The sequence below is a fragment of the Carassius auratus genome, unplaced genomic scaffold (genome assembly GCF_003368295.1).
Source record: "Carassius auratus strain Wakin unplaced genomic scaffold, ASM336829v1 scaf_tig00214021, whole genome shotgun sequence".
Lineage (NCBI taxonomy): Eukaryota > Metazoa > Chordata > Actinopteri > Cypriniformes > Cyprinidae > Carassius > Carassius auratus.
The window spans coordinates 1425892-1449573 of record NW_020527496.1 but is presented as its reverse complement, the minus strand read 5'-3'; the positions used below and the strand labels follow the sequence as shown (position 1 = coordinate 1449573).

Genomic DNA, 23682 nt, shown 5'->3' with positions numbered 1-23682 from the left:
TAAAACCATTAACTGAAAAAAAAAAAAAAAAAAAAAGAAGCTCAACAACCATGTGCCCTGTTCAAACAGAACAGTAAATCCTACTAAAACAAATGTGCATGCTTTTGCAATTGTTCAGAATACATATCTGCCTCCCAAAATGTGGTGTGTTATGTTCGGGCAGAACTTCAAAACGTTATGCATTAAAACCAAACAGCAGTTGAGGTATGCATATTCACACCAACAAAAGAAAAGAAGCACACTTTTAAAAACAAATATATAATAATGTCCTATTTATAATGGGCACTGCACTGTGTCTGGTGATTTTAAGTGCAATCCTTTCAGAAGTAACTTAAAATGATGCATGTAAAAAATTCTTCTCATCCTAGCTTAATATGCAGAGACAACTATGAGCGAGCTATACTATAGAGCAGGGGTGTCAGACTCAATCCCTGGAGGGTTGAAGCCCTGCAGACTTCAGATTCAACCCTAAAGTCCTTCAGGCTTATTCGAAAACTACATGGTATGTGTGTTGGAGCAGCGCTGGAACAAAACAGAGTCTGACAGCCCTGATCTAGACTGATTCCCCTGAAAAGTGCAAACACTACGTCAATATTACGACATTGTTCTGTTGAGCATCCCCACCACCCCGGCACAGCAACACTGACTCAACCAATAGCAACAGTATAAGAGGAACTATCTGTTTGACTGACCGGGGAGTGTTTCTGCTTCGCTTTTAAGGTTTATAGGCACTAAATACAGACTTACAGTAAACAGTGGACTAGCCCAAAAGGCCCTTATGATTGCAATTTAAAAATATAATTTGTATATTAATTAAATACTTCTATTACAGAGTAATTTATTTTAGATATGTTTAAAAGTTCATTGCGAGATAGGAAAATGATTTGATAGTAATCTGTGTATCATGGCAAGCAAATGTTTTAAAGCTGCAGTAGGTAACTTTTGTAAAAATATATTTTTTACATATTTGTTAAACCTGTCATTATGTCCTGACAGTAGAATATGAGACAGATAATCTGTAAAAAAAAAACAAGCTCCTCTGGCTCCTCCCAGTGCTCCTATTGCCATTTGCAGTTACGGACCGCTCCCGGTAAAAAAACAACCAATCAGAGCTGCGGTCCATAACTTTGTTTGTGTTCAAAATGTAGAAAAATGTATATAATAAGCGAGTACACCATGAATCCATTTTCCAAACCGTGTTTTTAGCTTGTCCTGAATCACTAGGGTACACCTATTTTAGATTGCTTCGGGGGTACCGCGGCGGAGTAACCCAGTACCTTTGTGATTCTTCATAGACATAAACAGAGAGAAGTAGTTCCGGCTACGATGTTCTTCCGCAAGACGCAAGCAGTTCTGTTTATTAACCGCTAGAGCGTCAAAAGTTACCGACTGCAGCTTTAAAGCTGATTCCATAAATTACAGCAAGTTTTTGCAGAAGTAAGAAAAATCTGAGTAAGGCCAACACAGACTGTGACGTCTGAAACGTCAAAGAGCCCCATGCGACTACTAGCAGTTCCCAAACAACCCTATTTCAGGAACCCACAATGCAAAATTGCACCGATTTTACACCCGTAATTATTTTTTTACTACATTTGAAAAACGGAAAGCCCCGGGTCATCTTATAAATACTCCTCTACTGCGTTAAAGCAAGGCAGTAACACTCATCTCACACAAATTAAGTGCTAGATCCTGAGAGACTGTAAACCATCTTGATGCTAACCTATTTAAACTAAAAAGGACAATATATTCATTTGAGCCCAACACCATTTAGTTAGTGACTGATTTTCGTCAGCTAAACTAGATCTTCATTTATTTAAGAGGCAAACGGTTAGAGAATCTCGAGAAGGAAAGGCTCATAGTTCACCGCGTGTTAGTGATATAACTGAGGGGCAAAGAGTCACGGCTCACAAAGCACAGAGTTCTCCAAGGTGAAGTCATAACGAAAGTTGGCTAGTTTGTCATTTATGTTGTGAGGCAAGGTGATATCTGTGGCAAAGGGCAGGCCCGCCTGCATGGCCAGGATGTGTGGGGCTAAAGTGAAAGGTATGTCTCCTAGAAGCTCAGGGAGGGCCGGGGTGGCGTCTACAGCGTGTGTTTCTGAGGACATCTTGGCAGACGTGGGTTGGGAGGAAGGCTGAGTCGTCTCTGTAATTCCTCTCTTCCCGGCACTGGATGGCTGCACAAAAAGAAAGAGAATCTGCAGTGAAAACTGAGAAAGCGGATCTGCTGGGGAGCAGCACTGTTATTATATTCATCACTGCATGTGTGACTCAACTATTGTGTATTTACCAAATTGCCCTTAGCTCTTTAAATCCTCATTAATGCTGGTTAAATTCAGATTGTACTCATTTTCATCAAGGCTGGGTGATATGATATGCCTGATACCAGTTTCTTTAGGACTGTTATTAGTTAGACTAACTATTTTGTGATCTATGAAATCTGGCTCATACCAGTACTCCTAAAAAAGACCAAGGCCTGCAGCCGCAGAGATGAGAAAGAAACCTGGTCTTGTCTGAGGTGGATGAGGATTCATTACAGCACTGAAACTTCACGATGAAGGAAGTCACATACTGTAACACAACTAGAGCTGAACTTCGCACTTTTGTTCTCAGTTCCAGAAACTCGCATGAAAACTCATTTTCCGTCGCTGGCCCAAGACTGGAATACCAGCTGACATCAGATCTGCACCCTCAGTTGATGTTTTAAATCTCGCGTGAAAACATACTTGTTCTCTATGGCTTTTAATTGTTGATTTTTGGAAGATGTACTGTACTTTTATTTAGCAAGGATGCATTAAATTGATCAAAGGTGACAAAGACTTTTATGATGTTACAAGCTATTTCTATTTCAAATAAATGCTGTTCTTTTCATCAAAAAGTCCTGAATTCATTTTTTTTTTATCATGCTCAGACTGTTTTTTACTGATAATAATAAAATAAATGTTTCTTGAGCAGCAAATCATCATATTAAAATGATTTCTGAAGGACCATGTGACACTGAAGACTGGAGTAATGATGCTGGAAATTCAGCTTTGATCACAGGAATAAATTACAATTTTAAATGTATTAAAATAGAAAACAGTTATTTTATTATTGCATAATGCCACTTTTTTTTTGACAAAATAAATACAGCCTCTATGAGCATAAGACAATTCTTTCAATAAGTAAATAAATAACAAAAATCTTACAGACCCCAAACTTTATAACAGCTTTTTAAACTGTAAAATAGACAGTTTAACAAAAAATGAGTCCAATAAGAGACATTGTAATTTCTGTGCATTATTAATTGAGATCAATAACTTACTAAATACACAAAAGTTTGTGTTTGATTATATGAGCAAAGCTTTCCGTTCATATCTGGGACCTGAGCCGGTGTGTCTGGCGCAGTAAACAGAATCTGGTTATCAGAGTTGTGGAAGTGGTTTTTCACCCTTACCTTTCCTGTTTTCTTATATGAATGCCAAACACATTTCAGACAAGGAATATTAATCTATTAATGTCAGTTCCTTACTAAAACATGAGACTGGTATAGCACATGGAGGGAGAAGCAGAAAAACCCAAAACACTAACTGAACTGAATGAGGTGGACCTCTGAACATCCATATAATGAATGTGGTGACACAAAGCCATCAAGACCTCAGGATAAAAAGCAGATAAATCCAGTCCATATGAGTCGTGCACTATATTGCAAGTGGTCTGAAACCATATGTGTGAGAAACAGACTAAAATTTGATTCATTCAACATGTAATCGTTTTGAAATTCCTGGTCTTGAATGCAAACGAGTAGCTCAGACATTCTGTATAAAATCTGCTTTTGTCTTTCAAGGAAAGTTAATCATACCAGTTTTGAAAGACAAGAAACCTGGTTTTGTCTATTAAGAACTGATTGGATTGTCAGATCAGTGTTGTTTGCTGATTGCTGACAGGTTGCTGGAGGAACTATTGTTTTGCTTCAAATCTGTAACTTTAACATTAAAGCACTGTGCAGTTTTTGTGGCCAATGTACCTGTGACTCAGGAACTGTGTGACCTCTTGGGTACTCGCCCAAGTAATTCTTTGGAAACGCATCTACCTGCAAATTGTCAGGCCTTTTTTACAGCGTTTGTCCACCTGTAAAACCCACTTTTTCCAGCAACTCCAATAAAGTCAGGCTTTTGGGTTTTGCGAAATCCCCTCTTATTGAAAGAGAAAGAGTGAGACTGGGTGTCTTTCATTAGCCATATGTCTCCAGGCAGTGCTGTGGAACAGATTGCTGAATGGCAGCAGCATATGTTGGCACTGTTCAGTCCTGCCATCTGGCACCTGTCACACACCCGCTCGGCCAGCGCAACTCGAGGGGCTCTTCCCCTCTCTTCAGGGCTGTTGCGCGTCCAGCACATGGAAATCAGGCACAGATTACTCTATAAGCGATCCTTAAGATTTAATTACTCTGCTCAGGATCAGTCTGAAAAGGTCACTTGATACACTGCTCAAAGCAATGAATGTTGGATATTATTTATTTAATATATATTATATATTATTTTTCGCCACGTTAAAATCAGAAGTTTGATCTTAGAAAAGGACAGCACATCTCTTCTCACAAGCATGTATTTCCATCCAAAGTTGGACCAGACGAAACGCAATAACAATCGCGGTCATGTTATCTTGCGATTGGATGCCGTTTTTTTTGATGACTGCTTAAAATGATGGTTAGGCACGGGTTAGTTCAGTTATCCAGTCACATGATCTGTTAAGGGAAAGTCATGTGACTGATGCACACTGACGAATTTATTCATTCATTTTTTTCACATAGCAATTTATGTGCATGTCTTCGAATCGAATTAAAAAAATATTATTGCATATAATCTTTTAGAATGCATGCACATCTTGGTGTTTTCATCCAGCGTTTTTTAATGCAATATCCAAAAGTTTGCATAAAAAGGGTGGATGGAAACATAACTATTCAGTCATTTTATGCAGATTTTTCCAAACAACATCTTTATATTGACCATATGTTAAAAATGACCATACACAAACAACATAGTTCTTTAGACACTGCTATCTGCTTAGGATAACGTATATCAAAATATATATCAAATAACTGTAAATGTTTGATATTTGTTGTCGTGCTATCATTGCGTAGCATTATTGGATCACTCTATAAAGTGAAACACACTCACCTTAGATGGCTGTACTATTACATTTGTTGCGGGCTGCTCGGTGTTCATGGACTGAACCTTCTGTCTCTGCTCCTCAACAGTTTCACCTGAAAAAAACAAAAAAATTCATCAAATAAAACGAACGAATAGTTTTAAAATCAATCCGAGAAGAAAGGCATGTTATTCAGCACACAGCGAATCCCAAAGCCAATCACAGACTCTTCACGGCTTGATTTTCAACAAGGATAATCGATTTTCCTTCGCTGCCAAGACATTAATGCGCATTATCTGCACTTAACAGGGTACTTTTCTGATTATTTTACCAGATTATGAAGCATTAGTCCATCTGGGTGCTTACAGCCACAATCAGCGATGTTACTTGACAGAAACCTGCAACAGCTCGGACTCATAACCAGAGACTAATGATATATACAGACATCTCTTCCCTGTGTGGAGCTGCAGATGGGGATTCCTTCTTGGTGAGCGTCTGCTCATCTCTGGGGCCCTCACACACACACACACACACCACGGCTCCTCCCTGTTATTACCAACACTTCACAAACAGGTCAATTCCCAGGAGACACACATACTAGTAAAACAATGTATGTCCTGAATGCACTGTAAGTCGCTTTGGATAAAAGCTTCTGCTAAATGCATGATGTAAAGAAGCCCGCCTGAGCTGGTATCCATTGTTTATGTTCTGGGAACAAGCTTGTTTGGCGTGCATCAAAACTGAAAGCGATCTGATCACTGGAGGTCACCAGGTCACAGTGCAGGTTGCTGGTAGCTGTTCCTGCTAGAGGTATGTCATTTACACTGCTCAAATGTTACAATCGGTTGCAATGAAAACAATTATTATCTGCAAATGCTAATAAATATAGTATTTGCTGCAAGATACTATCTGTGTGAATTTCTTATAAGACCTTCCATACCAAAAGGAAATAGTGTTGCGCCGAAAAAAATCTCTTTCCAAAAAATAAAGCCTCCTTTCATTTAGTTTCTTACTAAATGAAAAATTATTACTACTCTAGGATAATTTTTGGTCACAGTAAGGTCTGTTAACATGACTAAAATGTTTACCTGCTTTAACTTAGCCAAAGAAATGGCATTGTTTCGGGCAAGGATTTCTTTTTTTTTTTTTCATTTTGACTGAATAATTTTTAGATTCTAAAATGTTGGTGCATATCTAACAGGAATTTGTAAAATGATGTTCATTGAATTCATTCAACCAGAGCTAATTATGGTAAATTGGTAATTAGAGTAGAATATTAAGCCTAATCGAACAACAATGTTAGAAATGGAAATATTTTCACATAATTTTTCTGCTTTAAGAGCTGCTGCTGCTGAACATGAAGTGGATCTGACACACATCGTATTTTCCCTCGACTCTTTACCTTTTCTGACCCATGTCAGATCTTAAAGTCTCTACAAATGAGCTGATGGATTGAAGCAGGTGTATTGGATGAGAGAGACAGTTCAGCTGCTCCAGGACAGTTTTAAAAGCCACTGCATTTCAGACATGATCTTAAATCGGACTCATTTATATCAAATACTTACACAAGCAAAGTTTTAAGGCAGCGTTACCGTATTTTCCGGACTATAAGTCACACTTTTTTTCATAGTTTGGGTAGTCCTGTGACTTATAGTCAGGTGCGACTTATTTATCAAAATTAATTTGACATGAACCCGGGGAAATGAACTACGAGAAATGAACTAAGACAAGTGAACTAAGAGAAGTGTCCAGCTGGTGGAATGACCTCCCAATCTCAATTTGTACAGCTGAGTCTTTACTCATTTTCAAGAAACATCTAAACACTCATCTTTTTCGACAGCATTTAACCAACTAATACTAGCACTTTTCTTTTTCTTGTCTTCATTAAAAAAAAAAAACCTGGCTAGACATTCTATACTAGACTAACTGAGACTTGTCATTGCACTTGTGTCCTGTTGTTGTTCTCTTGTTGACCTTACTGCTTCTATTGTTCTCATTTGTAAGTCGCTTTGGATAAAAGCGTCTGCTAAATGATTAAATATAAGCAAATCTTTTTTTGCTTTTTTTTCTATTGCTTTACATGTTGTTGTTAAGAAACACGGCATGTAAACATGATCGGGGAAAGTCGGTTCCTAGTCTGTTAACAATAAGGCAAAGACAGAGAACGGAGAAAACGCACTCTGACGGCACAGACGTTGGCGGGACTCACAAATAACGGTGTGCTAAGCGAATAAGTTTTGTGAAGCGCTTTGTGTATTCATTTCACCACTGAATGGGATCCTCATCTGGTGGAATACCTGTCTCCAGCAAGAACTGTTTCCACTCGTCTCGGCTGGACACTGTAATCATCGCTGAAGAACTGGCTCAGCCTTTTCCGACGAGTGGGCATTGCATCCTCTTCATCGTTGGTGACGGCGGCTGCATCCGCGCCACTCGCTTCAAGGAAAATGTTCTGATAATGTTCAAAATAGTTTTTTTTCTTACTTCTCTTTTGTTTTCATTGAGAAACCTGAGATGTTTGTGCCGAGGGTCTAGGGCGGACGCGAGAAGAGGAGTTTTCACTGCATTCTCCAAGTTAGCTGTGTTTATTCGTTGCTTGAGAGATGCTGCAACAGTGTTCTTCAATTCGGTCACTTTCTGTGATTCTCCACGGTATATTTGAAGTACTGTAGAAGACTGCAGATCTTAGGCCGGTGACACACTGGCTGCGTGGCGTCTCTGCTGCATGCCAGAAGCGTGGTGGCTGCTTCATGTTTTCTGTGTCTCTACACACCAGAAGCGTGCCTCAAGTCCGGACTAGAGTCCAATTTTGAATGAACTCGGACTTGTCATGCACTCGGGTGAATTTGTACTCTGACTTGACACGGACTTGAACATTTTGGACTCTAAAAATATTCCAAGTACAGTCGAGTACACGTCATGAGTAACAATAAAACCAGCATAACACAGATGAGAAATTAATGAATGTCTTCCCTTCTGTCATTTTACTGCACCACACCGGCAGGCAGCAGTAGCATATCATCTTATGCTTGCAGACGAAACACACACATCACTCACTGGATATCAATGTGGATTAGTGTTGAGAAGTTCGATTCTTTTCCGCGTTCTGTCGGATGGTTCGATTCAATAAACCGGTTGAAAAAAACGGTTCATCGGTTCTTTTACACTCGACGTAATGACGTCATTGGCGATGACATAATGGCGTCAAGTCTATCAAACATTCAAATATATAAAGTCAGTAATCATAACTTCAGTCAGTTAAAAACCTCATAATCATGAAAAGTTTACAATTAAGTTTTGCAACAACGCACCCTAATACAGTAACAGCAATAATGTGCATACGAGGATTTAAGTCTTGAAGATATGAAGAAGCTAAATAAATTGGGTGTCATCAGCACAGAAACCATGATCTACTTACTATACATAAACCATTGCAAAGTATTTTGTTATTAAATTAACTTAAGTTTCACCAGATTGCCCGTCATTCAAGCCCTCGGTTTACCCGCGCTCATAACATTAGCACAGAATCAATCAGCAAAAGAATCAGTTCGGTTCAAACGCGATGTGAGTCAGTCGACTTCACGCTGAATCACGCATGCGCTGTATCATCAGCTCCTCGGTTTGCTCGGTTCTCGAATCGGACGCATCCGAAAGAAACAGTTTTTGGTTAAGTGTACTGGTGATCCGAAAACCGATGCAACCAAGTACCAAAGACAGCAGCAGCAACCAACAGATGCTGCACAGCTCAGCATTGTAGGATTTGCAAGACCGGAATTGACCAAACAAGCAGTGCATCTTTATGATGCAAGTTCTCCAAGACAACAAGAAATTCATAATGCCATCATTAAGGATCTCCTCATTGGCTTTACTTTACCTCTGTCAAATGTGGGAGAGAGGCATTAAATAATTGAAATTTAAAATAATTGTCAGCTTTAACTGGAGGACAATATAGTGTGATACAATAATAAAACAGGTTAATTTGTATTTTCATGCACTTTTTTGATAGGAAACTAGTTCTATTGACATAAAATAAAAATGTTCAATGGCAAAGACTAGATTGTAACAGTGGTATTTTTTCTTACATTTTTATATTGCCATTGGTTTAATGGGTTGAAAGGTTAAAATACTAATAGAATGTAAACATTTTCAATACCAATTTATAATCTTTTTTAATTTAATAACTTTCTGGACTCGGGCGGACTCGACTCGGACTCGGCCTTTAAGAACTCGGACTTGAGTCCAACTCGGCCCCTTTTGGACTCGGACTCAGACTTGGACTTGATGTTTAAGAACTTGGTCTTGACTCATACTCGACAAAGGTGGACTCGGACCCAACTTTAACATAGAGGGAGGCCGCCGAAAAACCAGGCTCTTGTCTTCATGACAACAATATTAAATAAAAAAATTTTTTTACACACCTACTCATAGGACACCGTCAACAGTATTGACGGCAAAATGGAGTATGTTTGACAGGTGCAATATTTGAAAATTTATAATAATTTATTTTATTTTTTAAATTACATTTATACCTGAATTTATGCCAACCTACAGACTTTCAAATATCAAAATGTCATGAATTAATATGTATTTGTGTACAAAATGACATATAAACATAACGCTTCTGAAAACGCTGAAACGTTCCGACACACACGCGTGTCACGTGAAAAATAGGCGTCGGTCCTATTTCTAGCATGCACACGTTTACCGCGCAGCTCGAGCTGCGGGCAGTCTGCATGCTCTAACCTGTTAACATGGGAGCCGAATTAAAAACAGACACGCCACGCAGCTGAGACGCTTGCGCCATGCATCCAGTGTGTCGCCGGCCTTAGGGGCCATTCACATATCACGTCTTTTGCACGCTCAAGTTCATTATTTCCAATGTAGGCGTGCATAAGGGAAGCGACGCAGTCGCGATGCACACGCAGTGCGACGCACCCGTTTTTTTAAAGTTAAAAACATCTCAACTTTTCAGAGAGCCGCAAGCGCACCGCAGGTCATGTGACAAGAACTAAACATTCAGCTTCATCCTTTCCCATAACAATGTTGAAAGCTCAGCCAAGATGAAGGAACAGCTGATCATAGCTGTATATGGATTGCCATTTTGAAATGCATCTAGTAGAAGGAGAAAGCGGCACGCCTAGCGTTTTCCACGCGTTTTTAGGCCCGATATGTGAACGGCCCCTTATTCATTCATTAATTATTTTTTGCTTACATACATCTTCAAATATGCCATGGAGAATCACAGAAAGGGACCAAATTAGGTTGTATTGTGAACTTTTTTTTTGTTGCAATATTTTTGGACTTATACTCAGAATTATACTCAGGTGCGACTTATAGTCAGAAAAATACGGTAATCGCCTTTTCGGTAACTTCTTGACTTAACTGACGACATAACTACGACATCACAGCATGCTCGTAGTTTCATGTGCTCTGTAATATATTACAGCGCACATCACTGCACATCAGCACATTCATAATTGCTTACAAACATGCCAAAACGAAAGAGAGACAATGCTATGTGGAATTTTACTACTGAGTAAATGTTCATGGAGCTATGGCAATTATACTCCTGTATTTATGATGTAGTCTGACATGTTTCTTTTTCATGATCCAGGACTTTAGAAGTAGGGTTGAAAAAAGGTGGACATTTTCCAGTAAATTTGGGAAACATTCCAGAAACTTGGGGAATATTCCATGGATTTCTGGAAAGTTTCCAGAAATGTACCCCTTTGCAGCCCTATTTAGAAGTCAAAGTCACATAATGTGACTCACAGTGAATTGTGTAGTCTGAACTACACTTAATTAAACACAATTCTTGTCAAGAATAAAAGAGACATAAGCAGCAGCTGTGAGTACGGTGGCCAACCATAGCTCCGCCCCAGCGTTAATTGCGTTAATTAATTTTTTAACGCATTAAACTGAACACATTATTCGTATGTGTTAACGAGCTAATTTTGACAGCACTCATTTATGAATATTTCAACTCTCTCTTAATATTTCCTTGTACTGTCCAGTTTGTCATTATTGGCTCTCAATATTCAAATTTTACACAAACAGGGTGGTCCTGGATCAGAGCCAGTTTTGGATAAAATGCATGAATTTGCATGCTGAATGCAGTGCTTTATGACTTTATGGGCTATAACATGCAACACAACAATCTGAAACTTCGTTAAGCTCCAAAATTTCTTACAACAACCGCTGCCATTTCACAAATCACATATGGGGTTTCATTTGCACTTCAAAGTCAAAAGCAAGGAATTTCTTTCCCCAAGAGAAGCGGATCAGTGGCACAGATAAATAATGCAACGTAAGCCTATATTGTCTCCCTTATGAGTTGTCAGCAAAATCACCGCAACCTTGTTACCCGGACTGAACCACAAAGCGGGTCAAACGGGTAAGGTCTAGTGTGCTGGAGGCGATCCGCTCACACAACATGCACCTGATGATACACAAGTCAATGACGAACAAGTGTCAACTGAGATTCCACTTGATCTCAGAAACCCTCCTATAAATTTCAGGTGGTCAATTCATTTTCATAACCAAACCATATATGGAAGTAACCATTTTTAGCACTCAAAATAGGACTAACAAGTGTCCTATCAGCCCGAGGAACCCATTTCATCCACTTCCAGTTGAGCCAGAGCACTTGAATGTCGCTCTGGAGTCATACTAGGGTTGAGTTCATTTCTACCCTGAAGTACTAAGACACATGAAGCATGCTGCACTCTGGAGCAGTTTAATTACACAATGTTACATCATCTACGGGTTGTGTTCCTGTAGCCAAGCACTCTGCTTAAACCCACGATGAAGAGTGAATAAAAGAGTTTACAGAAACCAAAACAGTAATTCACCTGGTTACAAAATGAACCTGAAATGCTGGGAAAGTACTTGGAAGATTATGACTCAAAAACCAACAGAATAACAATGTTTAAGAGATTCATAAATAATTTATAATACTGCAACTTTGCATTAAGGAAAATAAATAAAGAAGAATCATAATTTAATGTATATTTAGTCCCATATCCAAATGCAGTCTGTAAAATCAATATGAACTCAGAAAGTGAGCGTGTGTACACTCTTTTATACATCACTGTAGCCTTTCTAAAACCGTGCCAATAGTGCAAACACAGTCATTTAAAACCAGTTAAGATTAGTGTCACAAGAGTTAAGTGACAATCCAAAACTGCAGCTTCGAATAAACGTCAGCTTTAAATTACCCTTCTAACTTCTCTGTTCATTTCCAAAGCTTTCTCACAGAATGGTTAGCCTAAAATTGGAGAACTAGTAGAGTTTGCCAATCATCCATCTATCCTCAAATATTCAGTAATAGTTTTCCATTCCCTGGTTCACAATTTTTCCCCAAACTACATGGGCACATGGAATGAGCTCCTCAAATCTGGTCTTGAGCCATCAGTCAACATATCCTGCACTTCATGAAGCATGGGATCTACAGTGAGAGAAACTACAGCCTTCACACTACATGTGAGGAGGACTGAATTATACTGCCCTCTTGTGGATGATTATTTCGAACCAATTAATGTTTGGATTTATAGATACGATTCTGATTATGCCAATATTTTGGATGGATGGATGGATGGATGCAAAGATAAATAAATAAGAATAATAGGCTGATAGAGAGATGAATGACAAACAGACAGACAGACAGACAGACAGACAGACAGACAGATAGATAGATAGATAGATAGATAGATAGATAGATAGATACTTCTAAAAATGATCAAACTTACCAATGATGACAAATCCATCAGTTTCTTTCTCAGAGGATTTTCTGGCTCCATCATTCTTGAATCCGAAAAACTTCAACATCTTCGGTGTCTGTTGAGAGTCAGAAATCAATAGAGTTTTACAAATCTAACGTATCTGTTCTGAATGAACTCAAACCCCGAGCGAGCGTGGTGTGTTTCTAGCATTTATTGTATATTATATTTAGCTGAGATCTGCGCTGTGAGTTAGTTTAGTTTTCCTCGACAGCTCGAGAGAAGAAGCGCGTCAGCGAGCGTTACAGTCACGCGCTCGGCTGCTGAAATACTGTGAACAACAACAGTAACGGTCTCTTTAAAACAATTACTATCTTACATCAAACCATAGAGTAATAATATTCGTCTTTGGTTGTGGTAAATATCGAGCTACTCGACTGAAGTTTTGTTTACGAGTCCTCTCCACGCCGAGTCCGACTGCTTTTTCGCTCCGTGTGAAAACAAAAGAAGGAAGAGATTACATTAGTTTCGGTTTAAAAACGCTAAAACAACAACAACAACATAATAATAATAATAATAATTATTATTATTATTATTATCATTGTTATTATTATCATTATTATTATTATCATAATTTACTAGCACCCTTTTAAACACAGTGTGGTGCCAACATAATTTGCAAAATATTTGATTAGAAAAACAATTACAATTATTATTAATCAAAATAAGTATAATTAACTATTTTTAAAAGTATATACAACTGATCTGTTGTATAATGTGATCTGTAATGCAGAACCGAAGGTCTCGAGTGGATCGCGATTCATTAACCCCCTATGAACCGAAAGTACAATGAGCTGATAGTGAGAATGTCTCATTTTGGTAAAATACCAAATCCATGAAGATAAATTGACTTATGAAACATTATAGCTTAGTTACTTCTTGGTTAAAAAAAAAAAAAAAAAACACCGTTCTTTGAACTGTTCAAAAGAACCGATTCGCGAAAATGATTCAGACTTACCACAACTAGGAACTAATAGTCAACAGGCAATTTGTTTCTAACGTTGTTCTCTGACGCAACGGAAATGCTGTCACCGGGAATACGTCACTTGCTCTGAGTTTTCCCGCGAATCTGGTCTGGAGTCCTTTTGCGTTTTATTCCTTGTATGCTTTGCCATAAAAACCCACAATGTCAGGCGTTTACGAATCTCCGAAGCCCAGAATCAACGCGTCGCTGTTGTCTCAATACATCGGTCGAGCAGTCTGCTTCGTTGGACGCTTAGAAAAGGTATTAACCTAACCTTACTATCATACACCAATACACATGTATTAAACGATGAACATTTGCTAGTGTATTTTCTCTGTACTGAGCCCTCTGACTGTATAGAATGAAAAACATGGGTGAAGGTGTTATCATATAACTGCAAAACGAGCCTATTAAGGTTAATTATTATGCATAATGCAAAATAAACCCGATTTCTGTGTTGTGTATTGACAGGTGCATCCATCAGGAAAGGCTCTTACTCTGTCAGATGGAGAAGGAAAGTCTGCCTCAGTGGAGCTCAGTGATCCAGTGAGTGATCAGATCAGCTCTCTCTATGTCTGACTGCTGTTCATTAAACTGTTCTTCTCTTTTCTTCATTCCCGTTTAGCTGGACGAAGAGCTGAGTGGGGTTGTGGAGGTTATTGGGACGGTGTCGAACAAAGGGACAGTTATGGCTGTTTCATATACTCCGTATCGAGAGGACAAAACCTCTTTCGGTACACATTGTTATATTGCTTCTGAGTTGTATTTTTGTGTCAATGCATGCATTTGGATGTAAAGTGTCTTCATTTGTTTTGCAGATCTGGAGCTGTACAACGAAGGTCTGAAAGTTCTCCATGATTTTCCCCAGCATTACCCATTCGAGGTGTCTTTAAGTGGCTAAACCGCACTCATTTATTTGCCTTTTACAGTTTCTGGATGATTGGATATTTACTGTGTTTGTAAACTATTGTTCTGTTATTGTTACTTGAAATAAATCACATTATTGACCATACATTGACCAAATAAGTTTGGAATTTGTTTACCGTTTTGTCAGTATGGTTTTTTTTTTTTTTTCTTTTTTTTTTTATCATAAAGCAAAGCATGATCATGAGGCAAAATGTAAGCAATCTAAAATTTTCTCATAATTCATCTGTAATATCTAACACACCGACACCATTATAATTAAATGAAGTGTCTATCTATTTTAGTTGTAAAACAGGGTTTTATTTATTTTTTAGGGTGGGAGTGTTATGATGTAGTTTTGTGTTTATATGAACAGTTTTCTGTATTGTATTACTCCCAAGTTATGCATATTGCAAGTAACACAGTATTGGTCAAAAGTGTTTAGCTTTTAAGACATTTTAATGAATGAAATTATATATTAGGCTGGTCTACAGACATCATTTTTGTTATTACTCCATCTACATTTAAAGGGAAAATTAGTTTGTTGTTATTTCATTCAATACTATTCTCAGTGCATTTTGTTTTTTTGTTTATATATTCCACCTCTAGATGGCAATGAAGTGAAAAACTAAACTGGTATCTTAGTATAGTTTTCTAAAACCAAGGACTTCTGAGTTAAAATGCACTTTTTTTTCAGTAATTCTCGGGATTTCCACAGAAAAAAAAACCTAAATGGAATGTAAATCTGTCATGAATGAAAATGTACTGACCTTTAGTCTATCCAATTTGTAGCCTAGATGAGTTTGTTTCTTCATCAGAACACATTTGGAGGAATGTAGCATCACTTGCTCACCAGTGGATCCTCTGAAGTGAATGGGTGCCGTCAGAACGAGAGTCCAAACAGCGGATAAAAACATCACAATAATCCACACTATACCCCAGTCCAACAGTTAATGTCTTAAGAACATTAAGACATTTTAACTTTAAAGCATTGCTTCTGGCTAATCCCACTATCCATTTTGCTTTCTCCTCTGAAAACTCTGAACGAGGAGGGAAATATGCAGAGATCAAGCTAAAGTTTTCAAGCAAAAGAATTGCCAAAAACTTTTTAATAAATATGTGGGATGATTTTGATGCGAGAGGGCAGTAGGGGATGGACTTTCTCACTGGACGAAGCATTATGGTTTATGGACTATGGAAAGGGACAGATTGTGTAACGTATGGTCTTACTTCACAACAGTGAACAGAGGACAGTGTTTCATTCTGCTGACACTCATGGGAAACTAAAACCAGAATCCTGGAATGCTCTTCTTTAAGTGTGAGGGAGGCTAATATTTCTATGGAAAGAAAGAAAACTTGTACCATTACGGAATTCATCAATCAATAAATGACAAAGTGTCAGGACGAGGTGTATAAGCCTCAAGCAGTCAGTTGTAGTTATCATGTGGAGAAACTCTCCAATATTTCACAAGACAAACCATCTCCATCAGGATAAAAGCCACTAGATTAAAAGATGCATTCAGATGTTGTAATGTTTATATGATGATCAATATGTGCCCTGTGTTGTGCTCAATGGTGTGGTGAGGAGTTGCCTGAGGTCAAGCAGCTGCCATTATATTGTTGCAAGTTCAGACAAAGTGCTGTTTGTACCACTCACACAGTATCTACAGCTATCTTAAAGCCATATTTTATTAGTACTAATATCTAGGGAAAAAATGTGCCTTTAATGACCATTTGCCTTAAATAAGATATGCAGCATGCATGACAGAATGTATCTGGTATGCTTCATAATGTGTTTTTCTTCTAAAATGGTCTTTTCTGACTCATCCTCTAGCATTGTGTTTACACTAAGTGTTTTCATCAGATCTTTTGCTCTGTGGATGTAGCTACTCACTGCCTCAGGAAGACTTAGGCTTTGCATGTTTAACACATCACCCGAGCACAATGGGTTAAAGAAACTGTTAGTAGCACCATGGTCACGTGTAAATTCCCAGGGCCATCTTTTAGTGCCATGCCACAGCACCTGAAGTTCACAACGAGTTGAAGTTGAAGCTCATTCTGGGTTGGTTTTCAAGTGCTTAAAGGCACAGAATGATTAAAACGCCACACCGTTTTTCATTTCCATGACTCCCGTTAACGTGCCCCGGGCAGCAGATTTGGAATTTACTTCAATTTGGTGACTCTATGAAAGAACGAAATCATTAAAAAAATGAAAAATGGGGCGTAAAGTAGCGCAGCCGAGAGGAACTGTCAAACTTGTCAAAATCAACCAGAAACAATTTGTAGAAGAAATTCGCATGTCATGCTCATACTGTCACTGAAATCAGCACAAACGGACTTATCATATTTGGAGGAAATCTTCAGTAAATTAACCTTTTTCAGTAAAATGTTTTCTAAATGGTTTTATCTCCAGGTCACTGAACCTGTACAGCAATTTAAACCAACAAAACTAATGTTCATGGGTTAAATCAGGTCTAAATAGCTCTTTTTAAGGTAACAGAGAGTTTTAGACTTTTCACCTTTGACTCAAACATTTCATGACAAAAGTTATATCAAAAAGTTATTTTTGAGGTGAGAGGGAGCTGCTGTTTCTAAAAGAGACCTTTTCTTTTTTAGCTTGAGGACACTGACAGAAATCCAGTTTAGACCTGCAGATTTCTATCTTGCCATCTGCTCACAGTTTTAATAAAGTTAAAGACAAGCTATTTATTATTACTATATTAGTAATGCAATTTAATTCGACACCCTTCTTTATTTATTTTCTTTTTCCAGTCACTTTTACACATGTCTGTGGGCTATTGTTTGAAAAGACACACAAGAAATGTTTGACAGGAGCACGGGAATCAAAGCTGTCAGAATAATCGTCCTCCCTTAACCTCTGACAGAAGAGGGTTTAACTCTGTGAGTCCCGGAGCAGTGAGCCGGTTACTGTCAGGATACTGGCACACAGCGCTCTGACAGAGTCTAGAGAGGGTGTCACTGCATCACTCACAGATTATATGCCTGGCTTCAATGAAACTTTGCCTGGACTGCCTCTAGCTCTGCCTCACACACCATGAGGATGTAACCGGACCCGAATGATTGCACTGGATTATCAAAGAGACAGACAGTAGAGAAGTCAACATTCCGGTAAGAAATAATCAATGTCTAGTTTTACATTTTCATGATATATTTGTTATTTTGTTGGACACAAGAATGCAGATAGTCTGTACGTGTTATATGTGTTGCAGTTGTTGATATGATTATTAATATTTGTAGCAGCACTGGAGAAGTTTTAAAAACCAACTTTAAATAAATGTATAAAGACTATGGTCAATTGTAAAAACAAACAAACAAAAAAAATGTTTCCCAGTAAAATCCGGTGGAAAAACAGCAGTAATATGCTTGTGTCAAACTGAAGTGATTTTGTATGACAGCCTCAGGATAGTTCATAGGATCTGCCCTTCTTGACCCCTCAGCATTTCTACAGGCAAAATGTAGTTTTCAGATGCAGAGCCTGAGTCCAGGTGTAACGTTTTGAAACACTCAGTTTAATTGGTTGACTAATTTAAATGCACTTTTAATCACTGTTATAAACTCTATGTAGATTGGCTGATATATAAATTGTAGTGGAGATGGCTTGAAAACCTACTTATGTTTCCCTATGGAGTATAGTGACAGTGATTATTAAAGCAAAACTATGTTCAGGACTATGCATTACAGTGATTTTACCACAAATAAAAAGTTTTCATAGCCTATGAAAAAAAACTTGATTTGTTTTAAAATTATGCAATACACAGCATCACCTGGCTAACTGCTTTTATGAAAGATTTATTCTGTGTTTGCATTGTCTGTCCGACTACCATGACACAGGATAGTGGACTTAATATAGCTAGTCATGAGGATGCCAACAGAGAAATACATCATTTTCATACATGTCTGATTGGTTTGTAGAGAGGTGGTGAATAAGCAGGGAGGATGCAGTGTGGTGTGATGCTGTGTGTCCTGCTGCTGATACTGTCCTCTAGTGCTAGAAACCAGAACAGAAGAAAAAACAGACAGAAGCCTGAAAACAGTGTCGTGACGAATGAAGTCAAAAGTAAGAAACACTTTTTTCTTACTACCTGTCTGTCTGTAAGAATGTCTTTGTCTTCTGTCTATCTGTCCATCTTTGTCTGTCTGTCTGTCTGTCTTTCTCTTCTGTCTTTTTGTCTTACTACCTGTCTGTATGTCTGTCTTTGCCTGTCTGTCTTTCTACTTGTCTGTCTATCTGTCTGTCCATCTTTCTACCAGTCTACCTGTCTGTCTGTCCTTGTCTTCTGTCTGTCTGTCCATCTTTCTATCTGTCTTTTTGTCTTTCTACCTGTCTGACACTCTTTGTATTCTGTCTGTCTGTCCCTCTTAACTTTTGTCTCTCTGTCTGTCTGTCTTGTTACCTTACTGTTTATCTATCTATCTATCTATCTATCTATCTATCTATCTATCTATCTATCTATCTATCTATCTATCTATCTATCTATCTATCTATCTATCTATCTATCTATCTATCTATCTATCTATCTGTTTTTCTTCTGTCTATCTGTACATCTTTCTCTTCTGTCTGTCTGACTTTCTACTTGTCTGTCAATCGTTCTCTTTTTTTCTGCCTGTCTACCCTAATATATGAACTGTGTTTTCTTGCAGCTCTCTTCTGTCCAGTGGAGTTGGCGTTTTTAGTGGACAGTTCAGAGAAAGCCACGATGCAGCTGTTTGAGATGCAGAGGGAGTTTGTCCTGCGCTTCAGCACCAGGCTGATGCAGCTCCAGGTGTCCGGCTGGCGTTTGCGGGTGAGACTCGCCCTCCTGCAGTACAGCAGCACTGTCTCAGTGGAGCACAACTTCCAGGACTGGCAGGACATTGACGTGTTCCACAGCCGAGTGGATGCGATGACTTACATCGGCCATGGCACTTACTCAGCTTACGCCATCTCAAACGCCACTCAGCTCTTCAACCAGCAGACGTCGCCCAGCAGTTTAAGAGCAGCGCTTCTGTTGACCGATGGGGTGGACCACCCACGCAGCCCCAGTGCTGTAACTGCAGCCGCAGATGCCAAGAACCACAACATCCATATGTTTGTCATTGGGCTGTCGGGATCCACACGAGACGAGCAGGACAATGGTAGACTGAGGTCCATCGCCAGCGCACCTCCTCAGCAACACCTGTTCAGCCTCACTGACCCACAGCTGGACGACAAGCTCTTCAGGGAACTGGTGAGTGTTTAGAGTCAGGGCGCTACCAATGTTTTGCTTGGTGACTGTGGTCCCAACTGCCTTAAGATCATTAACAAGCTCCTCCCGTGTAGTTCGGGGCTAATCTCTCACCTTTCTCATGATCTTCCTTACCTCATGAGGCGAGATTTTGTACAGTGCACCAGACCGAGATCGATTGATGGTTGTTTTGTATTTCTTCCATATCCGAATAATCACACCAACACCTGTCTCCTTCTCACCAAGCTTCTTCCTGATGGTCTTGTAGCCCATTCAAGCCTTGTGCAGATCTACAATCTTGTCTCTGAAATCCTTTGACAGCTCCTTTGACAGCTTGCCCATGGTCTTGAGAGAGCTTGTAATGGATGATACAGGTTGTGTGGACAGGTGTTTTATACCTAATGAGGTGATTTTAAGAGTAACTTCTTAAAGTGGCAGGACTAATCTGTGATCCATATGGGCATGTATCCGAACTGTGGGAGACAGAATTTTTGATGGTTGGTAGGGGATTCAAATACTTATTTCAATCACTGAAATACACATCGATCTCTAACCTTTATATAATGTGTTTTTCTGGTTTTGTTTTTGGTTGGTGTTCTGTCTCTATGCATACAGGCCCTTCATTTCTCTGTAAGTGAGCAAACTTACAAAACCAGCAGGGGATCAAATAAATATTTTCCCCACTGTAATTACCACAAAACATCACAGTCCCCTAAAAATATATATCTGTTAATGGTTTGCACTTTAGTTCAGTTCAGTCTACAATGCTCTCTTTTCTCTTTTACAGAGTGAACTTACGAACACAGTTGTGAGTACAGCTTTTTCATAAAAATATTAAGTGTAGAAGTTTGTGATCTGTGATTGGATTATTTATTCTTTTTTTTTTTTATAAATACCAGCTGACTGTATCAATCATATTCCACTAAGAATATTGATCTGAGTTTGAATTATTTTACTACAAAATAAAGTCTAACTAATTCATTAAAAACACTGTAATATAGTGATGGCATATTATTAATCTCTAATGGATTTTTTTTTCTCTCTGTTGTAGTGTCCACAACCCAAATCCTGCCAGTGTGAAAAAGGAGAGAGAGGTACACCCGGAAATCCAGTGAGTTTATATCAACACTGTTCTTATCTGTACAGTCATTTTCTCTGCATTTAAAAAAAAAAGTAAAATCTTATTCAGAATCAATTCATGCACCAACATGAATTATCTGTAATTAAGTTAACTTCTTTTTAAAGTCAAGTCACCTTTATTTATACAGCGCTTTTAACAATACAGATTGTGTCAAAGCAACTTTACAGTATTAAATAAAAAACAGTGTGTGAATAATGCAAAATGACAACAGTAAACACTCAATTTTAATTTAAAGGCAGTTCATTATTTATTTCAATATTTCTCAATTCATTTAAATTTGATGTACTAAAATAACTAAATCTTACACTGAAAAATAAACAAAAACTATACAGACATATAACTAAAACTAATAAACTAATAAAACTAATAAAAATGGCACAAACACAAAACAAAATTACTAAAACTTTATCTAAAATTAAAAACAGAAAAAAAACGAATTCTATATATTAATAACAATTATAATACTACTCCAATGATTATAAAAAATAACATGCTCAATGAATTATTTTTCTTAGAGCCCGGTCTGATCTGTGCACATGAACAAACAAAGTTCAACTGGTTTGAGAAGTGTAAAACAGCAGTAATCCTCTCTCTGAGCTGTGCTTGATGAAGTGTTTAAATCCGTCGCTCAGAAAGCTCTTGTTTAGGGCCAGAGCAGAGCAGGTGGATTCAAGAGCGGCACATGAAAAACTAGGAAATGTTTCCCACACTGTAAGTGTAGCAGGTGCTGGAGCTTTCGCCAGGGCCCCTCTGTGCTTCAGATGTGCTTCACAGACGGGTTAAAGATCAAGACCAGCGGATTATGCAGAGATAAACAAAACAAAACAAAATGTTTCACATCAATACTTCATCATTCTCAGAAATCTGTGCAGATTTCATGCTTAGGTCAAATCCATCGAATCGTATAGAGCTTAATTGGAAATCTTTCACTAGTCAATGAATATTATCCAGGTGCACATAGAAAACTGTATTTAAAATTTTCTTTAAAAATGTATAAGTGAAATGATCATTTTGTCTGCTCATTCTGTAATTTCTTGTAAATATTAGGGTAAACCAGGTGATCCAGGATTTGATGGGCCTCCTGGTCTTAAAGGATCTAAAGTAAGCTTTTTCATATTTTCATATCAGAAGTTTGTTTTCAAATCCGATTGTATTTGATTTTCTCTGTTTTATCCATAGGGAGCGGCAGGTTTAAATGGACGTCCAGGATTAGAGGGCCTGAGGGTACTATATCCTGATATATTAACTCTAAAATATTTTTATTTGTATGTTTGTTTCATTGGTGAGCCTCTGATTGATCGAGTGCATGCTTCCATTGTTACAGGGAAGACCAGGACTAAAAGGACAAAAGGCTCGTAGATTGCATTTCCCAGGAGACGGCCGGATGGTGAAGTGTTATAAATGATATCAGACAGCAGGACAATGAAACTTACTTTCACTCTCTCTCTCCGTTCTGTAGGGCGGGAAAGGAGAATGTGGCGCCCCGGGGTTGAAAGGAGATCAAGTAGGTTTTAGGAAATGATTTTCTGGATCTCAGGTCTGTTTGTGGCTCACAGTGTGTAATAATGATCCTGTCCTTCATTCCCACAGGGTCCGGATGGACCTCCAGGACCACGAGGACCACAAGGAGATCAGGTTGCCTTCATCAAGTTTGTGATATATACATGGATTTACCTCGATTTATCATTAAGATTGGTTGCATTGTGACATCAACTGATGACAGTTATTCTCATTACTGTAATGTAGAAAAACGAATTGTTTGAGTATTATTATATGAATGATTTCTGAGGGATCATGTGACACTGAAGGCTGCTAAAAATTCTGAAAAATGATTTTTTACTATAAAATATATTATTATATTAAATATTATATTATATTTAAAAGTATTAATATTACTACTTAATATATTAGAGTTCATTTAGAATTTGAAATAGTAATAATATTTTACAATATTAGGTGAACAGTAGAAATTGTAAAAAATAAGTAAACACACACACACACACACAAAATCTTGCTGACCCCAACCTTTCATGATAGTGTTTCATTTACACCGTTTTATTTATTTGTTTATTTATTGCATCCATATAGGATTATCTTTGTTATTGTATTGCAATACTGACAATGAGCTTTTGCATCACAGTAATGAGAATTTGAGGTGAAAATATGATAAATCAAAAAGCATACAGACAGAAGAATAGCAAAACCTTGTTATAAACTATGTTATTATGAAGTAAGGGTTACACACCTCCCAAGCACAGTGGAGAACTTATCAGGCTCACAGTCGGACACCTCTCCTGTCCCTGCACTAATGGAATGTGATGGAGGGATTAAGTGCTGTTCTTACACTAATGTAACTAGCTAAAGCAGTGAATCCAGGCCTACACGCCATTGTTCCTCTCTGACAGCAGTCTTTGTTCCTCTGGATTAGCATAAGGACAGGGGTTACTATCTCCTGGCCTCCTCCTTCAGTGTCTGTCCCTGTGCTTTCGGTGTGATGACTGCAGCCTCCTTCTTTTTGACCCGATTCAAATTTAGAGAGCCT

General features: G+C 38.2%; 3 protein-coding genes across 3 annotated transcripts in view; 2 read left to right on the top strand and 1 right to left on the bottom strand.

Annotated features, from left to right (window-relative positions):
- Window positions 1-1473: 1473 nt before the first annotated feature.
- umad1 (UBAP1-MVB12-associated (UMA) domain containing 1) lies at window positions 1474-13359 on the bottom strand. The gene is made up of 4 exons (XM_026256410.1): window positions 13227-13359; window positions 12878-12965; window positions 5159-5244; window positions 1474-2176 (listed from the first exon to the last, which is right to left on the bottom strand). The coding sequence occupies exons 2-4, from the start codon at window positions 12954-12956 to the stop codon at window positions 1898-1900; spliced, it is 444 nt and encodes a 147-aa protein (XP_026112195.1). The 5' UTR covers window positions 12957-12965; window positions 13227-13359; the 3' UTR covers window positions 1474-1897.
- A 561-nt stretch (window positions 13360-13920) lies between these two features.
- On the top strand, window positions 13921-14883 carry LOC113090826 (replication protein A 14 kDa subunit-like). Its single transcript, XM_026256437.1, has 4 exons — window positions 13921-14132; window positions 14343-14417; window positions 14497-14605; window positions 14690-14883. The coding sequence occupies exons 1-4, from the start codon at window positions 14034-14036 to the stop codon at window positions 14770-14772; spliced, it is 366 nt and encodes a 121-aa protein (XP_026112222.1). The 5' UTR covers window positions 13921-14033; the 3' UTR covers window positions 14773-14883.
- A 3829-nt stretch (window positions 14884-18712) lies between these two features.
- Window positions 18713-23682, top strand: part of LOC113090827 (collagen alpha-1(XXVIII) chain-like) — a 29630-nt gene continuing 24660 nt past the window's right edge. The window contains exons 1-9 of the mRNA XM_026256438.1: window positions 18713-18852; window positions 19437-20002; window positions 20787-20807; window positions 21051-21110; window positions 22188-22241; window positions 22320-22364; window positions 22465-22491; window positions 22600-22644; window positions 22731-22775. Coding sequence (XP_026112223.1) covers window positions 18732-18852; window positions 19437-20002; window positions 20787-20807; window positions 21051-21110; window positions 22188-22241; window positions 22320-22364; window positions 22465-22491; window positions 22600-22644; window positions 22731-22775 — 984 coding nt within the window. The 5' untranslated portion in view covers window positions 18713-18731. The remainder of the gene's footprint in view (window positions 18853-19436; window positions 20003-20786; window positions 20808-21050; window positions 21111-22187; window positions 22242-22319; window positions 22365-22464; window positions 22492-22599; window positions 22645-22730; window positions 22776-23682) is intronic.

Excerpts from the sequence above, each read along its gene's own strand:
- LOC113090826 (XM_026256437.1), top strand. The coding sequence starts at position 14,034 with ATGTCAGGCGTTTACGAATCTCCGAAGCCCAGAATCAACGCGTCGCTG. Across the intron at positions 14,418-14,496 it reads CAGTGGAGCTCAGTGATCCA|CTGGACGAAGAGCTGAGTGG; the intron begins GTGAGTGATCAG and ends ATTCCCGTTTAG. Across the intron at positions 14,606-14,689 it reads AGAGGACAAAACCTCTTTCG|ATCTGGAGCTGTACAACGAA; the intron begins GTACACATTGTT and ends TTTGTTTTGCAG.
- umad1 (XM_026256410.1), bottom strand. The coding sequence starts at position 12,956 with ATGTTGAAGTTTTTCGGATTCAAGAATGATGGAGCCAGAAAATCCTCT. Across the intron at positions 5,245-12,877 it reads TGATGGATTTGTCATCATTG|GTGAAACTGTTGAGGAGCAG; the intron begins GTAAGTTTGATC and ends TGTTTTTTTCAG. Across the intron at positions 2,177-5,158 it reads TAATAGTACAGCCATCTAAG|CCATCCAGTGCCGGGAAGAG; the intron begins GTGAGTGTGTTT and ends CTTTTTGTGCAG.